General features: G+C 37.8%; 1 protein-coding gene across 1 annotated transcript in view; it reads right to left on the bottom strand.

Moving 5' to 3' along the window:
* Positions 1 to 18,256, bottom strand: part of APOB (apolipoprotein B) — a 37,767-nt gene extending 19,511 nt beyond the window's left edge. The window contains exons 1-20 of the mRNA XM_075144972.1: positions 18,151 to 18,256; positions 16,662 to 16,700; positions 13,889 to 14,004; positions 12,876 to 13,021; positions 11,698 to 11,851; positions 11,359 to 11,514; positions 10,219 to 10,343; positions 9,945 to 10,030; positions 8,959 to 9,178; positions 7,717 to 7,944; positions 7,407 to 7,524; positions 7,140 to 7,286; positions 5,842 to 6,053; positions 5,256 to 5,493; positions 4,532 to 4,708; positions 4,044 to 4,235; positions 3,117 to 3,284; positions 1,701 to 1,912; positions 977 to 1,159; positions 628 to 749 (exon numbers count right to left, since the gene is read on the bottom strand). Of these exons, the coding sequence (XP_075001073.1) occupies positions 628 to 749; positions 977 to 1,159; positions 1,701 to 1,912; positions 3,117 to 3,284; positions 4,044 to 4,235; positions 4,532 to 4,708; positions 5,256 to 5,493; positions 5,842 to 6,053; positions 7,140 to 7,286; positions 7,407 to 7,524; positions 7,717 to 7,944; positions 8,959 to 9,178; positions 9,945 to 10,030; positions 10,219 to 10,343; positions 11,359 to 11,514; positions 11,698 to 11,851; positions 12,876 to 13,021; positions 13,889 to 14,004; positions 16,662 to 16,700; positions 18,151 to 18,208 (3,097 nt within the window). The 5' untranslated portion in view covers positions 18,209 to 18,256. The remainder of the gene's footprint in view (positions 1 to 627; positions 750 to 976; positions 1,160 to 1,700; positions 1,913 to 3,116; positions 3,285 to 4,043; positions 4,236 to 4,531; positions 4,709 to 5,255; positions 5,494 to 5,841; positions 6,054 to 7,139; positions 7,287 to 7,406; positions 7,525 to 7,716; positions 7,945 to 8,958; positions 9,179 to 9,944; positions 10,031 to 10,218; positions 10,344 to 11,358; positions 11,515 to 11,697; positions 11,852 to 12,875; positions 13,022 to 13,888; positions 14,005 to 16,661; positions 16,701 to 18,150) is intronic.
* Between the last annotated feature and the right edge of the window lie 7,483 nt (positions 18,257 to 25,739).

The following is a 25,739-nucleotide window of genomic DNA, read 5'->3' as shown; positions in this document are numbered from 1 at the left end:
AAAATATAATGTACTTTGGTTATTCACAACTATGGAATCTGTTTTGACTTTTCTTAAAAGCAGAATAAAAAAGGGTCAACTGGAAAGTATATCACCCTGAAGATCTAACACAACCTTTGATGAGTCTGAATCAGAAACTGGGTCATCTTGTTTCTCCTCATCTTCTAAACACACCATGGGCTGATCCACTAATCCTGTCACTACTTTTGTTATGTAAACTTGCCATCCCACAGATTCTCCCTTTGAAAAATTTGCTGTTTATGCAGTTCTTCTCAATTGTATGCTTTATTTCCATATTTCATCAGAAATGGTATTTTTCTCTGGCTTATATAGAACCCATTAACTTCTCCTCTTCCTTGCTTCCATTCACCAACATCACACTTTTATTTAAATCATGCGGAAGCATTTTTGGTATACAAAATCAGCCTCTGATCATGAAAATCTTGCACTGGGGTTGCATACATGAAATGAAATGCAAGTTAAAGTGTTGGCCTGTTTGGGTGTGAAAATGCTATTCTATTTTATACTGTAAAGAATTCTATTATGATTTATTCATACAAATCTTTTTCCCATTAAATGACACAGTTCAAAACTGAGCTAAACCATATTGCTTTTTCAGAATCTTACCTTCTGCCTGGAGAGCAAACTTTAAGGTGTCTACCAGGTTATTTCCCTCTCTCTGCAGGTCATAGTTTGCACTTGCAGAGTATTCCTTCACTTCGCCTGTGGACACTATTTCAACTTCAAATCTAAAGAAGGAGTAAACAAATGTCTTGTAAATAACTATTTTGTCCACTACCACAAACAGAAGAAATCATACCGTTCTCAATAGCTCTCTTTTTGTGCTGTTCCTGTTAGTCTGTTTTTAAAGATTTTTAAAGGTAAGCTTTATGTGAGAGGGTACTGTAGATACTAAGCCCTAAGACGGAAGTTTAGTGAACACAAAATAAATATAGTTAATGCTAATATGGCTTACCTGGCTTCTCCAGTCAAGGGATAATATGGAGCTGCCTCTGTGGCACTGGCATTAGAGTACAATAATTTGGTGCAGAAATTTAGACCAGCAATGAAAGGCTTGCAAGAAGTCCAGGTTTCTCGGTTCTCAATCAGAGGTGGAATCTCTTCAGTTTTGGATGGAGATACCAAATGTAGTGTATTGCTGGAACAGAAAAGTGAGCCATTTATTCCCAGGACAGGTGTTCAGACATTGTCCTATTAACAAGCTTATTTTCTGAATAAAAATCACTTATTAAGGTAGGGGCTTAATGAAATAACATTTGGTGGTTAAACGGTTAAGTGGTTTATTATTATAAGTATTATTACTGATAATTATAATTCTGTGTATTGAGCCATTTACCCTCTCTAAAATTAACGCAAGTAGTTCATTTAAATTCAATCTAAAAAAGGCATTGCTATTATAATAATTTTATGTGAAAGAAAACAAAATAACAGAAATAGTAAGAATGTTGTTGAAAATTTCAGAAAATAGTGAAAAATTAAAGAATCTGTAAGGCATGACTCCCAGTCACCACTTATATGGGCTATTTGCTTATCTTACAAAAGAAGTTATCCCAGTTTTACAACGTCTGGGAATTTTCTGAACTGAAAATTTCTCCATGCCTGCCCTAGCCTCTCAATTCCATCACAATAAAAACCAAGAAGAGAAGGGAAGAACATAGCCTTGAAAGTTCTCATTCTACCTGATACTGAGGAGCTTTGTTGGAGTCTTCGGAGCAGGAATGCTGAATTTCAGCTGTCCAGCTTTCATACTAACATGTGCTTCAATTCCAGACTCATGGAATATATTAGAATTCATCTCCACGCCACTTCTAGCGAATTCAGGCATGTTTATTCCCAGATGTGTTACAAACTCAATTGCTACTGAAGGTTTAGCAATGAGTTCTGCTTGCATCTATTTAATAAAAACAAAATGGTCTATTTATTTGCCCAATACACTTCTTACTGGTTTTATAAAACAAATGTAATATTCTTGATAATCTACAGGTAGGTTTTATATAATTGATTTTGCTATTCAAAAAATTTGATTCCCCAGTCACATAAGCAGAAAGACCACGTAGTGGTAACTGTAATGTAACAAATACAGCAAGATGATAACACCAAGGAACCTTACCTACTTTAATGTAAAAATACTCATCCTTCAGAAAGATTTTATACATGGAACTACTTGCCTGTATTTTTAAATCTGAAGACATGAGCCAGTATTCCATTGTAAAAACAAATAGCAATTTAAAAAAAAAAAAGAGTAAACTATTTGACAAAAAAAGAAATGGATCCAAGATTTGAATTTCTCTAAACAGAAAACAGCTTGTTTTCAAGCTTTTGGTTTGGCCATTACAGAAAGAAGGGACAGAATGCAAAAATCTGGAAAAGATTCCCAAGGTAACTAAAAGGCAAACAGTACTAAATTTGAGGAGTTATTTTTTTATTTTTACTTAAATCATGCATACGGTGGAAAATTAAAAGTTTAGGTGAACTGAAACTATTGAGAAATTTATATAAAATATTGACTAAATTAGAACAAAATAGTTATTAAAACTGTAAAAAAGAATGGAAATATTTAATTTACTTTTTTTTATTTTAACCAGATAATTGATTTTGTGTCACATGCTCTTTAATTGTTACAATTTTAAAATGTTTCTTTTCAGATCAAAAAATGTTTCATTTAACTCAATTTTCAATATTTCTTTTAACTGAAAATCAAAATTTTCATTTTGAATTGGCCACATCAAAATTTTTTATTAACTGTTTAGTTTGAATAGCAAATTCACATGCTGTAGCTTTTGTACTGTTCTCATTTGATAACAAGGAGAGAGAAATAAACAGAGATTAAAAGGGTTATTTTTGAAAGGGTCATTAAATACTTTTAATTCATAAATTTTATTATGTCTCATACTTAATTTGTTATATGTATTACTTCTTACTTTAATGTAAATGCCATCCACAAATTAACTGGAGACCTCTAATAAGTAAGTTGGTTTTTTTATTTCAAGAGTATTTTGTATTCTTTAAAATTCTTCTGGTGTTACTGTTTTATCCCTAAATGAGATTGTAGATTATTAGGAGGAGACAAAATATAGACAGCTGTTGAGACTTACGCTTTTTTGATGAAGCTTCATAGCTACTTTGGCCCCAGGTGTTGCTATTCCAGACAAGGCAAACTTCAGTTGCAAACCTGCTCCAGTTGGGAGCTCAAATTCATTGTCCATGAACATGTAGTGGAGAAATAAATCCTTGTCAATACCTTTTGAGATGGCTTGTGCAATCTGTGAATCAAACAAGGAAATGAACACTAACAAATCTACACTTTGAAATACTTACATTTCGTACTTTAAAAATTGATCGTGGAATGATTGTAAATGTATAAAAATTAATTTCATATAGAGTACAGAATCTAATTTCTACAGTTTCCTTGCTTCAAAAAATGTAGTAAGGACTGTTTATCAAAATCTCAGCTTTAAATGAATACTAGATTTTATCACCTGCCTTGATACACGCAGATCATCTACCTTGACATACACATACAAAGGTGAATTGGTTTAGATAACGTGTAGCATTCTGGCTTCCCCAAAGTCAATGGCAAAGCATTTGTTTACTTCAACGAAAGAAGGGTTTTACCAAATATTCCTAAACGACATATTCTTTTCTTTTTAACATGACAAATTATTGCTTAATATTAATATACATTTTCATAATTAGAAATTTAGTAGTATAACATAATGGCCAACACTAAGGTTTTGGGCATTGTTCCAGCAGATATCTCAATCATATAATAAGATCTGAACCTTCCCTTTCTCCTTCCTCTCACCCATCTTCCAGGAGGACTCCACTTGGTTATTAAGGACTCTTCATGGGTTTCTCAGAGTCCTTCAGACTAAACTGGATATTTTATTTTAAATAATGTTATTTTCATATGGTATCAAATAACCATTCTTTACATAATAGATAAACACAACCTAAATCTTAAAAAAATCTTGTAGAAAAAACCCAAATTAATAACACACATTGGTGCACCAGAAACATACCATTTCGGGAATAGTCTGAAGAGTTTTAACACTCTTTAAAATCATGCTTCCCAGCAATTTGAAATCATTGAGTTTCATGTACCCAAGTTCTTCTCCCAGGATTCTCAGATATGCTCTTCCTTCAGGAGCTTCCTTGTTGCCCAATTCTTTCATCAATTTTTCAAGGTTAAGCATTATTCCTTTCATGATATCCTGAAAATTCAGTCAGAAAGTAGTAAAACAGATTTATGAGAAATCTGTAAGATCATATATCTGGAACAGTTCTTAGTGAACGTCAGCTAATCTGCACATGCACTTCTCACAGATTTGTCTCCAGACAAAGGCCCCTCCCACATACAATTAAGAAAAAAACATTGTCAAATAGCATTAAGGATTTCTATTTTAGCTTATCAGAGAGGAGAAGGCTTATATACAATAAAGAGGGAAGTGCTGTAATTATTGTATAAAGATGGGAATGCCGTGCCACACAGAATGTTTTCAAGCTGTACCTGATCCTGCTTGCCATCCTGGGAGTAACCAAAATAGTCAAAAAGCGCCTTGGAAACCTGCTCTGGCACTCTGCCGTCAACCCAGTACAAGGCCTTGCTTGCAGTGTCTGGGAAAAATCCCTTCTCTCCAAACAAAGCTTCCAGTGTTGGTTCAAACCCCTTTCCATCCAAGCCAAGCTGAAATGAACAGGACAACGCAATAACTGAGACAGTTTCTCCACCTCTTTGGAGCTCTACAACAAACAGTCTTTCCAGGAAACAAACAATGCATTTAAAGTGTATTCTACAAGTCTATGATTCTTAAGGGAAGATACAGAATACTAGGTCTTACAATTAATTTTATCTCTGTGGTGAGGTCCAACAAAAAACCTACGCATAGGCTGTATCTCACTTAAAATCTACTATGAGTACTTCAGTGTGCCAGTAATGATTCATTAGCATGAAGTCAATTTGTTACAGATGGGTTCATTTTACCCTAGCTGAGGCCTTCAATAGCTCCAACAGGGTCGTCCATCCAGTCAGTGGCAAGTGACATCACATAATGGATGGCTTGCTCTAAAGCCCATTGAGATCAAGTGAAAGTTCCCTTGTAAACATAGCAGTCTTTAGATTTCTCCCAAAGCTTGTAAAAACAATACATTATTCAGAGAAAGTTGTTATAAGAAAACAGTAATGAGAAAGAAAACAGCTCAATACTAGCAAAAGTTTTTGATAACTGTTGTACCTCAAAGATATCGCTTGGGCCAAATCCATACACGTTCAAGGTGGTTTTTAGCATCGTCTCTTTAGGAACATAGCTGTTTGGATCAAATACCACATTTCCCTCTACTTTGGCAGAGACAGGATCAACTCCAGGTACAGAAACTCTTTTGGAAATCTGATAATTTTGTGAGAACTTTCTGAAATCTTTGGCTGTTGGAACCTGGCTTCCTTTCAGAGATTCTTCAACTCGGCTTTTTAGACTAGGAAAGAGGATAGCAATGCAAATATGATTAGTATAAAATAAAAAAACTCAGTCTAGTTGAGCGATTTCTTGTGTCCTTTGCAGACATTCATACAACTGAGGTGATTGTAAATGGCTAGCACTCTGCACATATTAACAGTAGAAATAAGACTTAAGGGAAAGACTGTAAGCTGGCACTGCTCTGACAAAGGCATAGATTTACTCAGCTAATGTGCCCGTTCAAACAAAGAAAACAAACAAGAAACAAAAAACCAAGCACAAATGCACTGCTGAATAACTACCACTGCAATTATGGTCAGAACTTTGTTCTTCCTAGAAGACCAGTATATAACTAAATTTTACTTACTCTTCAATGCCTACTTCTTCAGAGTCTAGGATGTTGGCAATGTGTGAAGCAATAAAGCTTTTCACTTGCTCGTTCTTCTCCTTTGTGAGAACTCTCAAAATCTTTGCGAGATCACTTGGGGAAGGATTTTTCATCAGTATGAGATAGGCTGCTAGACGTTTGTCTGTAGGTGAGTCCCCTTCTTGGAACGCTTTCAGAAGTGCTGAACGGTCCTATGTAAATAGAGAAAGGTTTGCGCTGATGAGCTGGCTAGTAGACGATATCGCTAAACTCTTTTGGGAATATATAGGGTGAAATAATTTCCAGGATGTAATTTTGTCAGGACTGCATAACTGTTTCTATATCTTATTTCTATAACTGACAAAAAATGTTTCATTGAAGGTATTTTGATAAAGTTTCTTTTGATAGAAAAAGTCATAGAAATTACGGTTTTATTAAAACTGATTTTCTTATCCTATACCTGGCAGGTTACTTTTTTGTCTAGAATACTGAGTTTGATTGTTGGGAATCAGAAGTGTTCTGGTCTGCAGACAAATTCTCAAATTTTGGAAGAAAGATAATTCAATTTAGGAAAAGAAGGTGATCAAAATCTTCTGCTGGAGGAAATTTAAAGGAAAATTAAAAACATAGTTTGAAAATAAATAATAATAAAAAAAATTAAATGCTTTAAATTAAACTGAATCTGAGGACATGAGCTTCAAGTGTTTCCAGACTCCCAGACTTGTTAAGCCTTGTCAAGCCTTGTCTGGAAACAAGAGCATGTCTCTTAGAGTAGAAACTTGTTGATAGTGAAACTATTTCACTATTCTAAGCTGAAGTGCTCTGTATAATGACACCCATTCTGTAGGAGGCGCTTTAATGTCACTGTAATGTAAACATAAATCTAACCAGTACTATTAATAACAATGACAATAAAATGCCAGTATATGATTTTTTCTTAGTTAAATCCATTAAATCTGGACTAATTCATTAGCTAAAACCACCTTTAAATAAGTAGAAGTCCATTTAAGATACTCTAACAGGAACAGATCCAAACTTCCCATTTAAACTGAGACTATCTATACAAAGCAACTGCATTTCAAAGGAGTAACACTCACTAAGTCAGAAGTCTGCAGAACTTCTCAGATATGTGTATGGAAACTCAACTAACTAAAGGAGTTCTAAAAAAGCTGGAGACAGCTAAAAGGGAGATAACAAAACTATGAAATAATGAGAATGTTTTTGCACTTTCAATAACTTCTGTTAACAGTCAAGGCGAACTGAAGACAGTTTATGCTGACTCTTGTGACCCAATTTACCTCTTCAGTAACAGTCATTTTCCTGAATGCCTGGATAGCTGCTTTCTGAACTGAAGGTGATGCAGCTTCATTTCTGATACATGTCTTAAGATAAGATTTCAGGTTGGGTTTAGCTTCCTCCATTACTGCACCCATGTTTCCAATAGCCTGTCAGTGATGAAAACAGAAAGATGATAAACATTTTTTCTCCACCAAGAGAAGTAGAGTAATATATGCACTACGATTTAAAATAATAGCCTGCATAAGGAAAGAAGGAAGTAAAAATACCCGAAGTGTGAGGTATGTGAGTTCATCTTCCCCAGAACAATCAGTGCCAAGCAGTGATACCATGAAGTCTGCAACATCTGTTATTTCCTCTGTCACAATCATCTTCTCATTGTAGAACCTAAAGAAATAGAGGAACACATCAGAAACAAAAGGATAAAATGGGAAATGTCTATTTATTTTTTATTCCCAAAGAGCAAATCCATGAGAATAACAAAAAATCCTCAAAAAGTGACTACTCTTAGGGTTTACTCTAAGCATTGTAATGTTTTCTTGAGGTTATTTTGTACAATTACATGCTATCATTACTTACTTAGTAACAGAATGACTCAAGCCATAAAAAGAACCTCTACTTGGCTGATACTGGGCCATGTTAAGAATTTCTCGTATTCTTTTGGGAGTTGGAGAAGGCAATAGTCCCAGGGTATATGTGACCAGGTCTACCACAAGTGGATTCACGTTTCCAGTTCTCAGTATTTGAAGGACTGCACCATAGCACTCTGGAGTCCCGCACTGAGTCAGGGCCTGAACTGTGACGGAACTGAAAGGAAAAGAGATGACTTTGATTAATCAATTCCTTGTTTGCAGTTATTGCTGCACGTTGCATGTTTGAAATAAATATTTGACAGGTTTATTAAGGTGTTTTAATGTAAATGGTGTATGCTTATGCATGACTGGAAGCAAATCACACAATTGCTTATCAAAAAGAAGCTTTTTCGTTTTACAACTTATACTAATAACATGATTAGCTATGAACAACAAGAAAGTATTAACAATACTATCATTACACAGACATATCTTTTTTTTCTACACAACACACTTCTCCACAACTTTAAGTATTCTAATATAATATATTGAACCAGACTGAGGCTCTAGTCCCTCTGCAGACTGAGGACATAAAGTATATGTAAATTGACTCAAGTCCAGCTAGGACAGAAGAGTAAGGGTGGGGAGTGGAGGGCAGGGTCAGACCAAAGAATTGTGCCCTTCCATGTCTCCAAAAATCTCACTTTCAAAACTGTGTTCTTTGCTGTAAGTCAGACTTGGGAGTTTGGAATTACAGTCATTGTCCTTGAGCAAAACTGCATGAAAGATATTTGGCTATAATAACATATCCACAGGATTGCATCTGGCATACGCACTTGGGATGGTGGTGGGGAGAAAAACCCTGTACTGGGCTGTGTTATACTCTAATTTATAGTTCAGCTTCTCCAATAAGTTTGGAAGATTTGATGGGGGAATGATCAAAACAATATTCGTTCTTCATAGAAGGCTAGAACTTTCAGATCTATTTGAATTCTTATACTGTTCTCATATATTTAATGTTCAAGTTCCAATTAACAACTGAGCATCTCTGATGGAAAAATGTGAAATACACAGGTTTTACTCTCTCTTCCTTATCTTTCTCTCTAGATAATTCTGATGATACTTACCTTTCTGAAAGACACTCTTTACATCTCATTAACCTGTAATTTAAAACCACTTGCAGCAAGTCATCAACTTTAGAATGGATTTCCTATGGCATTGACATGCACAATGAACTGTTGTAACATACCTTGAAGTTTCCATCATCTTTGGTACAAGAGAGCCGAGAGTGGTGTTATGTAAACTTCTGAGTCCAGAAACAAATTTGTAGAAGAGTCTTGCTCTCTGCTGGTTCTGCTGGGAGGCTGTAAGTTTCTGCAGTTCCTGAAGGATTTTCAGAACAGCATCCCCCTGCCTGGGAAATTTGGTATCTGTACTTTCCAGTGCAAGTCCCTTCTCTTCCAGTTCACCTAGCAATTAAAAAAATGACATTCTTGATGACTTTATCAAGGAGCTATGTTCACTTTTATCTTCTGTCATACATTCAGTATAAATACAAACTCTGTAGTTTATTTTATATGATTAACTGTTGAAGTTTAACAGCTGAACAGTTTCTAAAAATAATGGAGTGGAATTTAAATGTAATTCTCCCAAAAGTTGAATAATACCTATTTACATAAATTCTTTTAAATTTTCATGAAGACGATTCCTTAACACCTTTCATATTAGCATAGTTTGCTTTTTCAACTTTTAATAAATATATCTTAGAAGAAATATGTTATCACTAGGAATAACAACTGCATGTCAAAAAAGTGTGTTTCACAACCAAATATATAGTAATCATGGACTGTTTACATTTGACAGCTGAAGCTAAAAGTTGCATAAGAAATTATGGTTAGCTAAAAAGGGTTCACTAAAATAATTTCCAATAAGATTAAAATTAATTTCCAAGCAAATTATAAATTTTTAATTATAAAGAATAATTTCAAAATGAAAATGAAAAGACAAAGACTATTTAAAATTACAGTGTTTTTAAACTTTTCAGGTTTTCCTGTTTTATACCCTAACCTTTTTACTGACTAAATTGATCAAATTCATTAAAAATTATGAATTGTTTTGGTCCCCTCAACTGCATCTGTAATTAATTCACTGTTTTTTAAAAAAAAATTGTTCCTGTATTTAACCTGTATTTATATTTTGGCCCTGTATTTGCATTATTGAGAATTGCAGCTATACCTCCATCAAAATTTTTGTTACTGATCCTTGGGGTATCTTCAAGCTTCAGCGTCTGGTTGATCTCCGTCATCACACCATAGCGATTTCTAGCAAACAAAAGAAAAATTCAGTGCTTTAGTTGAGTCTAAGTACCTTCGAGGGGTCTTGCCATGCCTCCTGCCTTCTTGAGAACAAAATGTACATTTGGGGATGAAGTCAGGGCAGAATGTGATACGTCACCATTTAAAAAGAATATTTATAAATAAAGGGTAATGATAAATAGTGAGCAACCTACTTGTATGAGGAAGGCAGAAACAGGTGTTTTTCACTGCAGACAGCATCTCTTACATGCCTTTTCTTTGCATCAATATTGTAATGACAAAATTGAGTGCTCCTTAGAAGGGTAGATAACGGGACGTTCTGTAAAATAAATAGTTTGGCAGTCATTTTACTGAATAGTATAGGAAACAAACATAGTTTTAAATGCTGCCACAGTTTTACTGTAATATTAACAGTTACAGCATATTGGAAACAAAGGTGCATAACTGGAATCATTCTCACACAAAGACAAAATTTTGCCAATATCAATCTTCAGCCTTAAGTCTCTTCACAGGCAAAACATCCCACTGAAATTTTCCCTTAGGCCTTACTGAGGTGTTTGGCTTAGCAGTTACTTCATGATTGATCCCCTGCTGCCTACAACAAAGGACTCCTTCATAGAAACCAGTTTGTAATTTTTAGAGTAGTTCAGGCCCCTCGTAACAGCTGATGCTCTTATTACACAAATTTCACTCTTATTACACAAATTTTAAACATTTCTACAACAAGCTGTAGAAATGGCAGAAATTATAAAATGTGTTTTTAGCATGATATGAAATCCCAATTTTTTTTTTTTGAGGGAAAACACTCAAAAGCACAGATGCCATGATACCAGGAAGAAATCTGCCAATATTCGTGCAAGCAACTGCATTTGATCATTGTGGATTAACAGGTAGTCTGAACAGCATGTCAAACCATTTATTTCAGGGCATTTAGAGCCCTCTCCTCCTGCACATCATATACACATCAGAGTTTTGGTGGACTACATGTTTTACATGAAATTGGAATGTTGAAAATTTTGACTTATAAAACTAAAAATTTGGATATGATCTGAGAGGTTATTGTGTAATCAATAGTACTAACTCCACCTATGAAAAGCCCTCCTTTAAAAAATAATGAGAAGAACATGAAAGAAGGTAATTACACTCTTCCTCTGCATCTGTTTTTCTCTATTGACTGCCAACAAAACCACAGTCTGATCTAATGCAAGGGTGCAGAAAACCTGTTTAAGCTTTTAGAAGATAAATACAGAATTTAGTTGTTGTAGTAGTTGTTTATAATTTTAAGTGATCTAGAGAAGAATGTTACATCATATAATTTTTAATGGTATACTTACTAGTCCCTTTACAATGGCAATAGGGCTGACATAATCTCTGATGGGACTGAAGTTGTCACAGGCTTTCAGGTCCCTGTTAATTGAAATATCTTCTGCAACATTTCCTTTTCTAGATTTGAATTCAACTTCACTGTCACACTTTCCATATACAGTATCCTAGAAAGAAGAAAGAAATCAGTGTCTTTGTTCATGGTGTCAGACATTTTCTGATCTAGCTGAAAGGCACCCTTTCTCATCTGAATTTCCTGGTCTTTTGAAAACGATGTTCAGGAAAACTCTACTAGGTGAGGTTTCTTCCATTTGTTAAGGAAATGAAGTGAATGCTTTCAAAACACCTACCATTGAAATTGTTTTTACATTTTCTACTGTTTCTGTTGGCACAAGTAGAGCTGAGATGATCCCTCTCTTGAGATTCAGTACATTCAGAGGTTCATCCTTCTCTGGATACAGCTTGACTTTTGTTCCATCCTGAATGCTGAATTTTAGCTCATGCCTGCCCCAAAAAAACCCCAACAGTATGAAATCATGTTAGGACATATTATCAATAAACTGCTGGGCTATCGCTAAAGCATCATGTTTATCTTGGTCTCTTATTATTTACTATTCCTTATTGTTACTATTAGAGAGTATTACTATTAAAGCAGCAAAATTCTAACCAAGGACATTCTAATATCACCAGACAACGTCATCTAAGGACAAGCAAATATCAAGAGCAATGGCTGGAAGTTGGAATTGCACAAATTCAGAGAGGAGATAAGTAAATTTTTAGAATGAGGTAATTATTAACTACTGCAATAACCTACAAAACGATGGGAAGGATTTTCTACTAGTTGCAGTCTTTAAATAAAACCTTGATTGTTTTCTGAAAAATATATTTTAACACTGTCTCAAGTTGTTTGGAGATCTATGGCTTGTGAAACAAGATGGAGTGGATACTGAGGCACTGAAACAAGCATGAAAGTGCACGAGTAACACAGGCACTGACAACCACTAGAGACTAGTTGGGTGGAGGGAGTAGTAGCAATAACTTACGAAAGCAGATAAGTAAGGAAAAGATAAGTTGCATAGGTCATTAAAGATTGTGATAGGATATCTGGAGTTCAGTCTCAAATCCCCTTCTATTGCACAGTCTTTGTACCGTGTCAGCAAAGGAAAATTATCTTAAAATGGCTGCACACAGCCATTTGAGAATTTGCTTACAAGAAGGAACATTCCGCTTGCAATAATCTTTTAGGGGACTACCCAACAGTTTTCTGATGTAGATGATATAAATGACAAAAACATTCCAGGTGAAAATTCTGGATGGAAAAAAAACTTCCCTACTAGCAATTGAGAACTATGCCAAGTTAGCCCTAAATTACATCAGGGAGAGTTTTGCTCTGGAACCAGCTTATAAATCTACCATGTTATCATGAAATATGTTCTATGCCTGGAAAAACATAGTCAGAATGGACTGTAACATTGCAGCCTGTTCCATGTTAAGGCTATAAATATTGATGATGATTGATATTGCTTACTTGGACATGGCATTTGCAAAGTCCTCAGAGTTCTTTGATTTTTTCAGCATGGCCCTTCCCTCAGTGTCAACACCAAATGTCTCCCTTAGGGAGCAATGCATTGTCCTCAGGACGAAGTAGCACAGCTGTGGTACCTCCAGTTCAACCTGAAAACACAAATATGATGTGCTTATCCTTTTTTCTTTATCATGTTTCCAGGATCATCCAGTTACAGTTTTGAAAATATGGTATTTCTTGGGTTTTGTAAAGTGTCATAATCACCCTGCTAGCAGCTGTTGGGAAAGATTCCAAAGTACTCTAAATAGCTTAAGGTAACTTGAGGGAGAAGATACAAAAGCAGGTATTTGCTTGGCTAATGGCATGGAGTGTACTATATACAGGGTAAACAAGCAACTTAGGTTCTGAAAATATATAGTACTAGAAGAACTGTATGAAAACTTGAATCATTACACTGATCAATGTTTAGACTCTGTCAAAACAGTGTGTGCTAAATAAAAAATATTTTCCCCAGTTACTCCATTTAAAAAAAAAAACCAAACACGATGGGAAAGTTTTGGGCAAGATGGAGGGACATTGGGTAGTTTAATGGCCTACCGGACCTTTTACTCCTACAGCCCTGATCCTGGCTTGACTATTACCATCAGCAGGCTATCAAGTGGTCTTCATGGCATCCATGAGCTGTTTTAGTTCAACTTCTAAAATTGTTTGATGGACATTAGTAGACTCAGCCGGGGAGCTAAGGAAACCTGAACTACCAGGTCTTCCCCCTCTCTCATGTAAAAGTACAGCCAGATCAGGACTGCAATGCACTGGCACCGTGGTATGAAGGACTTCTGCCATCCTCAGTGCCTTCTGTCCAGGACAGGGAGGGCTTAGTCTTCAGGACTCTCAACATGTGCCTTTCAGAAGAATGATCATGTTTGGAAAAACATTGAAGGGTGATCCCCAGCTGCCAGCTCCCATGTTATTCAGTATAGAGTCCCGATCAGTTGTATTTACTCCTCTTTCCCTACCTTGCAAGTGATCTTTGAACCGCTTCGAGAATCTGCTGTTCCCGTGATCCCATTTGATGTTTCTGCTTCATATAAGTAAACATATTTTCTGAGGTGTTTAAATCTGGTTGCATCTTCTGCAATTGGGAAAACAAGAGTGCTTTTATGACTTGGGTAGGATATGCATATGTAGATCCTTACAATACAGGCTTACTGTTGTGTAACTAAAATGAATGTCACATATAAAGGAAGCATGAGACCCTCCCACTATTTCCTTTTACAGAATAGCTTTCAGACAAAGTAATGACTTCATGTCAGCTGTATACTTTCTGAAGTATAAGACAAAACTTGTGGCGAAAGCGTAAGTTTTGGGGTCCACTGCTCTGTTTTATGAGATGTCACAACATGACCCCATCTGGCCTTCAAATCATGCCCCATTACAGTTAATGACAATAACGGGAGAAAACGTAAGATGTGGAACTGTTTTAAAAACGACCCTATTCCTTCTAAATTAAACCAATGAAGTAGTAGTTTTCAAATTGGTAACAAAATGATTCACTTCAGCTCAGATTTTTCCATCATAATTCAAATGCAAGGAGCTGCTTTATCTCAGTCACATGACTGAGACTGAAAGCAAATAAACACAGCAAGAGACAGAACACCAAAACTAGCATTCCTCAATACCATTTCACCTGAATCTACAGAGTATCTTTCTGCCCCAGACTCTCCTAAAACATGATCTGCTCTAATTCACTTATTAGATCAGCAAATTTCACTAGAATAGACGCTTTTTAATGGAGATAAACCTTAGTTATGTGAAGAGCATCCAGAACAAGGCAAAAGCAGTAAGTTATGAGGAAGAATAAGGTAGGAGGAAGTACTTGCAGAGGTGTTTCTCTTTTTATCAAAGGAAGCCCCAAAACCTAATGAGCTTCCTCAAAGGGATAAATTTCACCTGTGTTTGATCTGTCCCTGTTGCTTTCAGAGGCAATTCACGTGTAATTTTAAACCCTACAAGCAGGAATGAACATGGTAATAGAGACATAAGGAAAAAATATTTTGTCTCAGTGTCAAATACAGGGATATAAGATCTTCTTTTGGTGTCTGGAATGCATAACATAGGCCAAACAATGTCCTCAATTACAATTCACTCCCACTATAACTGCAGGCGTCGTTTTAAACTAAACATATTATGATCAGGCATTTTAAGTGACTGTGTTAGAGCAGTTTAGGTCTATCTGAACCAGAAGTTACTGTTCCCTCTGTTTAGACTGAGCAATTCACTGGGACTGTGACGCTGTTGTGACGTTGAGTGAAAAGCAGTTTCCTAAATTGCTCCTCTGTGGTTATTTGTGACTGTCTAAATATATTAGAATCCTGATCTACTTTTATAGAAAAAAAAGGTGAACTCATCTCAGTGTAAACCCACACGACCACCATCAAATCTGTATGATTTTTCCTGCCTATACCTGCCATGGATGTAGCTTACTCTTCTTCTTTATAAAATACTTGTCATGTCAAAAGCCAATGTCAATGTTATCTTGCCCTTTATGTCACAGAATTGCAAACTTAGAGAGGAGAACAGAATAGTACTATAAATCTCGTATTTCCTCCTTGGACTACCACTTTTATAAGCTTTACATATTTTAATAGTGTTTTAACTGAGATTACTTTCATGTAATTGCTAAACAGAATTAATATAATTAATATAGCTATCAGACAGTAATCAGCATCTTACAAACATTTGAAAACTGAATTAAATTATCTAATTAGCCCTAAAATTAACTGCTATAAAAAAATTCAACACTAGCCCTGTCACTTTTGGCTATCCTGGACTATAACATTGCTTAACTGTACATTCTAAGAAATTTTCGCAACACCAGTATCTACTATGCTAAAACCAAAAGGCTAATTATTGCTTCATCTCCTGCGTTGAAACAGAAATAAATGGAAAAGGAATAAGGAAATGATAAAATTAGAAATGCAAATACCAAATAATTTATTGTATTGAAAATACACAAGAAATTGCCAATGAAGCCTAGAAGTCTTTGAGTTGGTTCAGGCAGCTGAAATAAACCCAATTGCCTGGAGATGGTGCTAAAGCATCCAACAAGGGAAAAAAAACCCTGAAGATCTAAAGGGACAAAGAACAAAACAACTCAGTTCGGTACTTTGACCCTATGGTGGAACATTATGTATCTAACCAAGCAGTCAGGGCCAGTTAGAGTTCATTATAAAGATAGGGCATGAAGTCAGCATTTCCTGAGTCTTGACTTGTTTAAAGAAATTGCTGTCCTTGCTGACAGAGTTGATGATTTATTCTACAGGTATTTAGTTAGATATCCAAGTGCAATTCTGTGGGTTTAGCAGCCACCGTGAAGGGTAAATGAGAAGTGAGATTCAGCCCATGGTAAAGTGTAACGTACATAACCTCACTGCTGAAGTTTCACATCTGATAAACAGGGATTTCAAGATTAAGGAATTTGCACCTGACAATTAAGAAATCAACAAAACAATGGAAAGTAGTTTCTTAATGGGAGCTTTTTAAAAGTTTAGAAACTCAATCTCAGCTTCTCCGATCTTAGGAAACTTTTGAAATTCTTTGAGCCAAGCCTTACGGATAATTAAATGCCTACAATAAATGGCAATAAAGACTTCAGAATATTGCCATCACTTTTGTTTCAGTTATTTCAGAGGAAGAGATTTATGGAATAGGAAAAGTCAAGCTTTGAAAGACATATTCACTTAATATAGTGACATAAGATAACAAAAGCAGATGCAAGAAATCAGTTACTTGAACATCCTGGATTTGCACTTTCAGGTGTTTCCTCTTCTGCAAAGAATAAAAACAAGAATTAAAAGCTGGAAAAGCAGTTTATAGCTATAAAACAAGGCCTATGGAAATATAAATGGAAATACTACATTTCCATTGTAAGGGCACAAAATATAGCGGTAGACAGATGAAATGTACTATATAACAAGGTTTACTTTAAAATTTTAGTCTATTTGAGCACACAAAAATACTGCATAATGGATAAATGGCTATATTTCGCTTTTTGTACATTTAAAAAAGGACAACTTTGACGATTAATATTACAATTCTCTGCTATTAAATCTTTTTTGAATATTGAGAGTCCATTCTTTGGAGGAAAAGAACACTGATTGGAAGCCTATTCAAGTTAGGAAGAACCATTTGCTCCAATCTGTCTTAGGTAAGTCCTGTATGACTCTATATAAAATAAAATAAAATAAAATAAAATAAAATAAAATAAAATAAAATAAAATAAAATATAATCTAGTAAATTTGCTGCATTCATTTGATGCTCTGTCATTCTTTGGGATATCACACATGAATGCCAGCACTTTTCACAATATCCTCTGCACACTTTCCAAGTTTTCATTCTGGGAATTCTAAGGTTGTCCACTCTACAGAAATAGTGTGTTACATTAGTTACAGTAACAGCAATAGCAACAATAATACTACACACTATTAATTACTACATTAAAACATTATTAATAACCATTAGAAACAAGTGCATCCTTTAAAATTGTATAACATCAGTCAACAACAGAATATTAGTTCAACAAAGGTGTATTTATGATGAATTCGATCTGCATATAAAACCAAACCTGCCCAACTGGCCCCAGGCTCTCTTTCCTCCTTAAGGTTCCTGAAGTCTTAAGTAACACTACAGTGTCGTATTCTAAAACGCCACTTCTTGGGAAGCAAGGATAGCTCACAATCCACAGCACCATATTGATCTAGGCTGTCTTTTCTGATCTTAGGGAAAAAGCCTCTACTTGCCTACTTCTTTTACTACTACTACTGATGATGATGTCCCTTTAACACAAAATTGTATTTCAAATGTCAGTACTGCCTGCCAAATACGTTTTGCTTTATTGCTCTCCATTTTCACATTTGCCGCAAAATAGGTTAGCAACAGCTGGGATAAGTCTGTATGGTTATCTCCAAGCTACAGTATCTCCATGGTGGTTTAAAAGGACAGCATTACAGAGAAACAATTAGGCCAAAATATGTGAATTCCTTACAAGTTGCAAAATACACTAAATCTGATCAAAAGACACCAGGCGACATTTGTGACTTCTTCTATGTTGGCATCTCCTATGATTGCCCCGTCCTACAAAGGGAAGAGATGATATCTTTGCCACTTGCCCTCTCTAATTCTATAAGCCTTTGTCCTGTTGATTTTTGCATAATTGTTGTTTTAACAGGGTTCATAAATAAAGCAGCAAAAAGCACTAACAGAAAAGGCAGTACTTACGTGTGAGAACACCACTGCTGAGCAGCAGCAAGAGCAGCAAGAGCTGCACAGGGCCCATGGTGAGCCCCGAACCCTCTTGCTGCTCGCTCTTGTCCTCTGTTTTTCCTTCCCTCCCCTCTTCACCTCTTCCCTACCGCCTCAGAGGGAGAATGAGCCTTCTGACTTGGACCTCCATTTATATAGTCTGCAGCAAGCAGCTGAGGCAAACGCTTTAGAAAGCTCAGAGCAAATTGCCAAAGGTCCAAAGGTGAGAGTCCCAGATCCTCTCTGTGCTCCAGACAATGCTCTGCTTTGGTTGCTGGGAGTCCCTGAAGGCAGAAGACTGAGCATATACTGGAGATAAGTCACTCTTCCAGTTCCTTGGTTTTTTTCTAACAGAGTTTTAAAAGCAAAATCCCTCTGCTACAGACTCTAACAATGTATTCAAATAAATTTCCCATGTCTACATAGGAACGATTACAATGCATAAATTATAGCTGGAAGAAACGATCACTGCAACATGCTTTCAGTATAGATGTTGGGAGGTTTAAGGGTATGAGTACTTAAGAAAATGAGAGTATTGTGCAATTTGGACATCTTCCCTTTACAGGCAGGAGAATGAAAGTTTAAGATTTTTTTCCTTTGTTGTACCAAAATTTGTCATATACCTTTCTAAAAATAATTCTACGTTTACTTGCAAATTTCTGGTAAATCAGGTCAGGTTCATGTTGAAAGTAAGCTCTGTATAATTCTTTTGTTTCCTTATTTTTACATTCAATTTCTTTTGTTTGCTAACAATAGCAAAAATATGAAAATAAGATGATAAAATTTATCTGAATGAAGAAGATAAACCTGACTAAAATACAAAACAACAAAAAACCTTTTTATGAATATGTATATTGGTAAAAAAGACTGGTTTTATGTCATGAGAAATTCTAGTAGTTTGAATTCTTTCTCTACTCATCTATATCAAAGCTAACTGCAGTAAAAAAAATTGACTATGGAAATAGTTAAGAACATCGTGTTCAGTAAATTTAATTTTCATATATCTGATCAAACAGAAATGTTTTGACATTCCCAAATCAAAATATTTCCCCTTAGCTTGTTGAATCAAAAATCAAATTTTGGCTTAGCTAAGCGGTAATTTCTTTTCCCTTGAAATATTACCATGTTACCATGCATCACGGTAGTTATCTTTAAAGTCTCTTATTTCTTCATACCCTTTCTCTCTTGGACTTCATAGCTGGGTTACATTTCCCAGGATGCACTATGATCATGTAACTCCTAACATCAGTTCAACTAAATGGTAAGCACTGATGTACGATAGAATCATAGAATCATAGAATCATTAAGGTTGGAAAAGACCTCTAAGATCATTGTGTCCAACCGTCAACCCAACACACCATGCCCACTACACCATGTCCCTAAGTGCCTCATCTACACGTCTTTTAAATACTTCCAGGGATGGTGACTCAACCACTTCCCTGGGCAGCCAGTTCCAAGGCTTGACTACTCTTTCAGTGAAGAAATTTCTCCTAATGTCCAATCTAAACCTCCCCTAGTGCAACCTGAGGCTGTTTCCTCTTGTCCTATCGCTTGTTACTTGGCAGAAGAGACCAACACCCACCTCGCTACAACCTCCTTTCAGGTAGTTGTAGAGCGCGATGAGGTCTCCCCTCAACCTCCTCTTCTCCAGGCTAAACAACCCCAGTTCCCTCAACTGCTCCTCTTAAGACTTGTGCTCCAGGCCCTTCACCAGCTTCGTTGCCCTCCTCTGGACACGCTCCAGCACCTCAATGTCCTTCTTGTAGTGAGGGGCCCAAAACTGAACACAGTATTCGAGGTGCGGCCTCACCAGTGCCGAGTACAGGGGCACGATCACCTCCTTACTCCTGCTGGCCACACTAGTTCTGATATAGGCCAGGATGCCGTTGGCCTTCTTGGTCACCTGGGCACACTGCCGGCTCATGTTCAGCCAACTGTCAGCCAGCACCCCCGGGTCCTTTTCCTCTGGGCAGCTTTCCAGCCACTCTTCCCCAAGCCTGTAGCGTTGCCTGGGGTTGTTGTGGCCGAAGTGCAGGACCCGGCACTTGGCCTTGTTGAACCTCATACAGTTGGCCTCAGCCCATCGATCCAGCCTGTCCAGGTCCCTCTGCAGAGCCTTCCTACCCTCCAGCAGATCAACACTCCCGCCCAGCTTGGTGTCGTCTGCAAACTTACTGAGGGAGCACTCGATCCCCTCATCCAGATCATTGATAAAGATATTGAACAGGACCGGCCCCAGTACTGAGCCCTGGGGAACACCGCTCGTGACCGGCCGCCAACTGGATTTAACTCCGTTCACCACAACTCTCTGGGCTTGGCCGTCCAGCCAGTTTTTTACCCAGTGAAGAGTGCACCTGTCCGGGCCGTGAGCCGCCAGCTTCTCTAGGAGAATGCTGTGGGAGACAATGTCAAAGGCTTTACTGAAGTCCAGGTGGACCACATCCACAGCCTTTCCCTCCTCCACGAGGTGGGTCACCTGGTCATAGAAGGAGATCAGGTTGGTCAAGCAGGACCTGCCTTCCATGAACCTGTGCTGGCTGGGCCTGATCCCCTGGTTGTCCCGGACGTGGCTCGTGAGCGCCCTCAAGACGAACCGCTCCATGATCTTCCTCGGCACCGAGGTCAGGCTGACCGGCCTGTAGTTCCCCGGATCCTCCTTTCGGCCCTTCTTATAGATGGGCATCACATTGGCAAGCCTCCAGTCGTCCGGGACCTCCCCAGTTAACCAGGACTGCTGGTAAATGATGGAGAGTGGCTCGGCAAGCTCCTCCGCCAGCTCCCACAGTACCGTCGGGTGGATCTCATCCGGCCCCATAGACTTGTGAACGTCCAGGTGGTGTAGCAGGTCATTAACTTCTTCCTCTTGGATTATGGGGGGTTTATCCTTCTCGTCGTCCTTGTCTTCCAGCGCAGGGGGCTGAGTACCCTGAGGATAACTGCTCTGACTATTAAAGACTGAGGCAAAGAAGGCGTTGAGTACCTCGGCCTTATCCTTGTCCTTGGTGGCAACGTTCCCCCCCGCATCCAATAGAGGATGGAGATTCTCCTTGGCTCTCCTTTTGTCATTAACATACTTGTAAAAGCATTTTTTGTTGTCTCTCACGACAGTTGCCAGGTTGAGTTCTAGCTGGGCTTTTGCCTTTCTAATTTCCTCTCTGCACGACCTAACGAGATCCCTGTACTCTTCTTGAGTTGCCTGCCCCTTCTTCCACAAGTGATAAACTCTCCTTTTTTTCCTGAGTCCCAGCCAGAGCTCCCCATTCAGCCAGGCTGGTCGCCTTCCCCGCCCGTTCTTCTTGCGGCACATGGGCACAGCCTGCTCCTGCGCCTTTAAGACTTCCTTCTTGAAGGATGTCCAGCCTTCCTGGACCCCTTTGCCCTTCAGGACTGTCTCCCAAGGGACCCTCTCGACCAGTGTCCTGAGCAGGCCAAAGTCCGCCCTCCGGAAGTCCATGGTAGCGGTTTTGCTGGCCCCCCTCCTTACTTCACCAAGTGTCGAGAATTCTACCATTTCATGGTCGCTAAGCCCAAGCCGGCCTCCGACCACCACATCCCCCACCAGTCCTTCTCTGTTCGTGAACAGCAGGTCAAGCGAGGCATCTCCCCTGGTGGGCTCACTTACCAGCTGCGTCAGGAAGTTATCCTCCACACACTCCAGGAACCTCCTCGACCGGTTCCTCTCTGCCGTGTGGTATTTCCAGCAGACGTCCGGAAAGTTGAAGTCCCCCACGAGAACAAGGGCTAGCGACTGTGAGACATCTGCCAGCCTCTTGTAGAATATTTCGTCTGCCTCCTCGTCCTGGCTAGGTGGTCTATAACAGACTCCCAGCAGGACATCTGCCTTGTTGGCCTTCCCCCTCATCCTTACCCACAAGCACTCGACCTCGTCATCACTACCATTGAGCTCTAGACAGTCGAAGCACTCCCTAACATACAGGGCTAACCCACCGCCTCTCCTATTCCATAATGTGTGCTATGATGTCCTGTATTTATGGTACATATGGCATGTCTTGATGGCCTCCACAGTACTGCAGAGGTACATTCATTGATCCCTTTTTCTTCAGTACAAATGTATGCAACTTTGTAACATTTCTTCTGTTGTATTTAGGGATTGTCATATGAATACCATTAAAGAGAAAACCCATCTAACACTCAAACTTTAACTGAGCCTCTCAAACTGATAGGATTTGGGCTTCGAATTTGTTTCTTAGCCATACTGTGCACTAACACCTTATTTTTTGTAAAGTCTTAGTTGTAGGAGTTCTCCTGACATTCAGAGTCTAGATTCGATTCTAGAAAGAACAATTTATCAAATTTTGTCTTCAGACTTCGCTTCACTACACTTTTTTCCACAGCTGCACAGAGGAAGCCGCATCAAATCACTCACCTGAAACTGAACTCCCTCCTTCCTACACTTGTCTTTTCCAGTGAGAAACTGATTTTGCCATGCCTGTTTTGGCAATGCCAACAATGGCTTTGCTAATACTAATATAAATACAGAAAATCCATTAACCTTTAATTATATATTTTATAGTTATATATATTATTATGTATATATTATGTATATATTATATTATGTTACATTATATTATATACATTACATTATATATACAGACCATGGTGTTTTATTCTGCTTGATGATACTGAGATTTCCTTTTTCTATCACTGGAGACTGGTCAAATGCTTTGGCAGTACTGTTAAGAGAGGGATGTGTTAACACCTTCACTGGACACATCCACCAGAAATTTTGTCTTGTGCTTGTCATTGTATTGTCTTAGGAAAAGACCCTCTTCAATTAACTCATTTAGATTCTTTATTAAGTTTTGCATCTCATTTTCACTCAATGAGTTTTGCAAGGCAACAATACAGACAGTTTCTGGAAGCAATTATGCTTGGTACCAAGTTGCTTATATTCCAAAGAATCCTTGTGTATCTTCCCTTCCATCCCTCTCTCCCCTCTCTTTTTCTTTCTTCCTTCCTTCCTTTTGTCTTCCTTTCTCCCCTTTTTCTTCCTTCTTTCTTCTTTTCTTTTCTAAGAAATATACCCACTACATGGTGTTCATATTTTTTTTGTTATTACTCATTCAGTTCAAGGCCCAGCACTTCTGGTTCTTTGGGAGCTCCTTGGAAACATTGGTCTCAGTCTTCTACTGTGTTTCCCAGATCACGGTGTCATCTGTTTAGGTCTTAGCATGTCCCTCATCAGAGAAAAATGGTTGTATTTTCTGGCAAAACACCTATGGTGCTAACTATAACCCAATGGCAATTGGAGGAAACCGTGTCTCCCAAAGGAGGTGTTGGAGGTGCATAAACATACACTCTGTTTGTCTAAGAACCGCTGCCAGAAGCCTGCTGAGGCATCAAGAGTAGAAAAATATTTGGCATAAGCCATCTCCTCCAGAATTTCTCTCCTTGTAGGTAGTGGAAAATGTTTCCTTTTTACATATTTATTTAGTTCTTTTGAGTATATTCCTGGGCAAAGGGACTGTCTTCTTTTTGCACTAATAAGAAAATGTACCGATTCTGTTGAACCTTTTATTCACAGTCTCCTTTCAAAGTATTAAACCTCCCCAGTTCCTTCATTTTGTTTTGTCCCTAGGCAAAGAAATGTACTTTTGGACTGTAGTAGGTTGGGATCTCTAAATTCAGTTTTGAATTCTGCTGAGAGATTCCTGCAAAGATGTTGCAAACCTCTACTTTATTCTCTCTCACCAACAAGGTGACATGGTGAAGTGCTCAATGTATTTCTAAACCAGATTTTTTCCATGTTTTTTTCTTTTCTTCCAATTTCTTATTTATCCATAGTTTCCATTCAAATGCTCCCTTCTAAACTCACCACTAGAAGATTGATCTTCTACTGTCTCTTTTAGTACTAATAACACTGTTTCTGGTACAGATGTTCAGTGCATCTGCGAAAAAGTAAGACTAAGAAATAACCCATTTACTTTCACAATGGCAATCCAGGGATTTCCTGTAGAAAAATTACATGCTGCTGTTCTAGTAACTTCCATTGAAACAGTGGCATTTTTTTCATCCTTTTTGTCCAGGTTGTAATGTTCCAGTATTGCCACCCCTGCCAAAACATTGTATTCCAGTGGAGTGTCATGACATAAGTGGTTCAGTGAACCATGGTTTTTGAGAACTCCAACTTGGAAAATCTGTGCACCTTTTTGCTTCATGTCTCCCATGATTTCAACCCTCCATCATCTTCATTCTGCCAGAGCTCATGCTGTCTCCACAGGCTTTCATGTACACAGGATGCCATCTCTGCCTGCAAAATTCCAACTGCTTTCCCAAAATTAATTCACACCACCACTGTGCTTTCTATGATGCTTTTCCTCATCTCTGCATCTGGCCGCTTCTCAGAGACTCAATTTGTTTTCCAGACTTACAAGTTGAGTTCATCAACACAGAAACAGTTTCTTTCCTTTTTTTATTCTTTCTTTTCAAATATTTATCTGTCACATTTTAATTTTCTACAGAATACCATGTTCCTCAAATAGGCACACTACAGTTAAACACTTAGCCTTCTGCACTGCAATTAAATGGAAGCTTTGAATGTAAAAATTATCATTTATAGAACTACTGCCTTGCTGTTTTTCTTTTTGCTGGCTTCTGCTGCTCACAAATACACTGAGGAGCAATATTTAAATCTTTTCCAGTTGTTTTGGGAGCTCATTTTTCCACCACTCTGAGCAGTTAATTTTTCTTTCTTGAGAGCTGCTCAATAACCACTCAAAGTCAAGGAGTCTGACAGGTCACCTTCACTCAGTGTCTGAGCTGATCCATCAATTTGATAGTTTTAACTGATTGGTATTGCGCGACACAAATTTCTACACAATATTACACAGAATTTTACTAGATCACTCCTGAGCCTTTTCAAAGTACAGAAGAAAATTCTGTCTTCACATTAGCAATAGGGAATAGAACCACAAACAGACTAACTTGCCTTACAGAGCATAGGAAGTCCTCACTACTAGTTTTCTCCTAATGTTAGATAATTAATACTGCAGAAGATGGCCCCTGTGACATACTAGCTGCTTGAAGGCCACAAGGAAGGCACGAGGACTAAGCTCGCATATGATAGTTACGGAAATAGTGAGGTTTACCCAATGTCTCATCTGATGAGGAGAAAGAGATTTTTTTTTTTTCATTTTACTACGGCGCTGAAGCTATTCAAGGAATCAAAAAAAAAATGAGTCAGTACTTTTTGCATGACATTACCAGAAACGATAACGAAACATATGAAGCCACAAGAGTGATAGCAGATATGGCTGTCAGGTGGGGACTGAACTTTAATCTATATATGGACCAGGTTATAAATTTCATTACCGGATGATGAACTGCACCTGTTAGGCTTGAGGCTCTGAAAAGTTAGAAAGGAAGGGGACATGTCATTCAGCTTATTGGTACTGACATCAAAGGCTTTTCACTTTCTGGTCACCTTCATAAATATAGCCTTAATGAGCAGTGGGTTCAGTTTCCTTCCCAGGGTAAAAATGTTTTCAAAATTAGAAACATTATTGTAGTGGTTGTGATTTTAAATTCTAGAATAGGCCAGGAGT

The sequence above is a fragment of the Calonectris borealis genome, chromosome 3 (genome assembly GCF_964195595.1).
Source record: "Calonectris borealis chromosome 3, bCalBor7.hap1.2, whole genome shotgun sequence".
Taxonomy (NCBI): domain Eukaryota; kingdom Metazoa; phylum Chordata; class Aves; order Procellariiformes; family Procellariidae; genus Calonectris; species Calonectris borealis.
The sequence above is the reverse complement of the archived record's forward strand: the minus strand, read 5'-3'. Positions and strand labels throughout refer to the sequence as shown.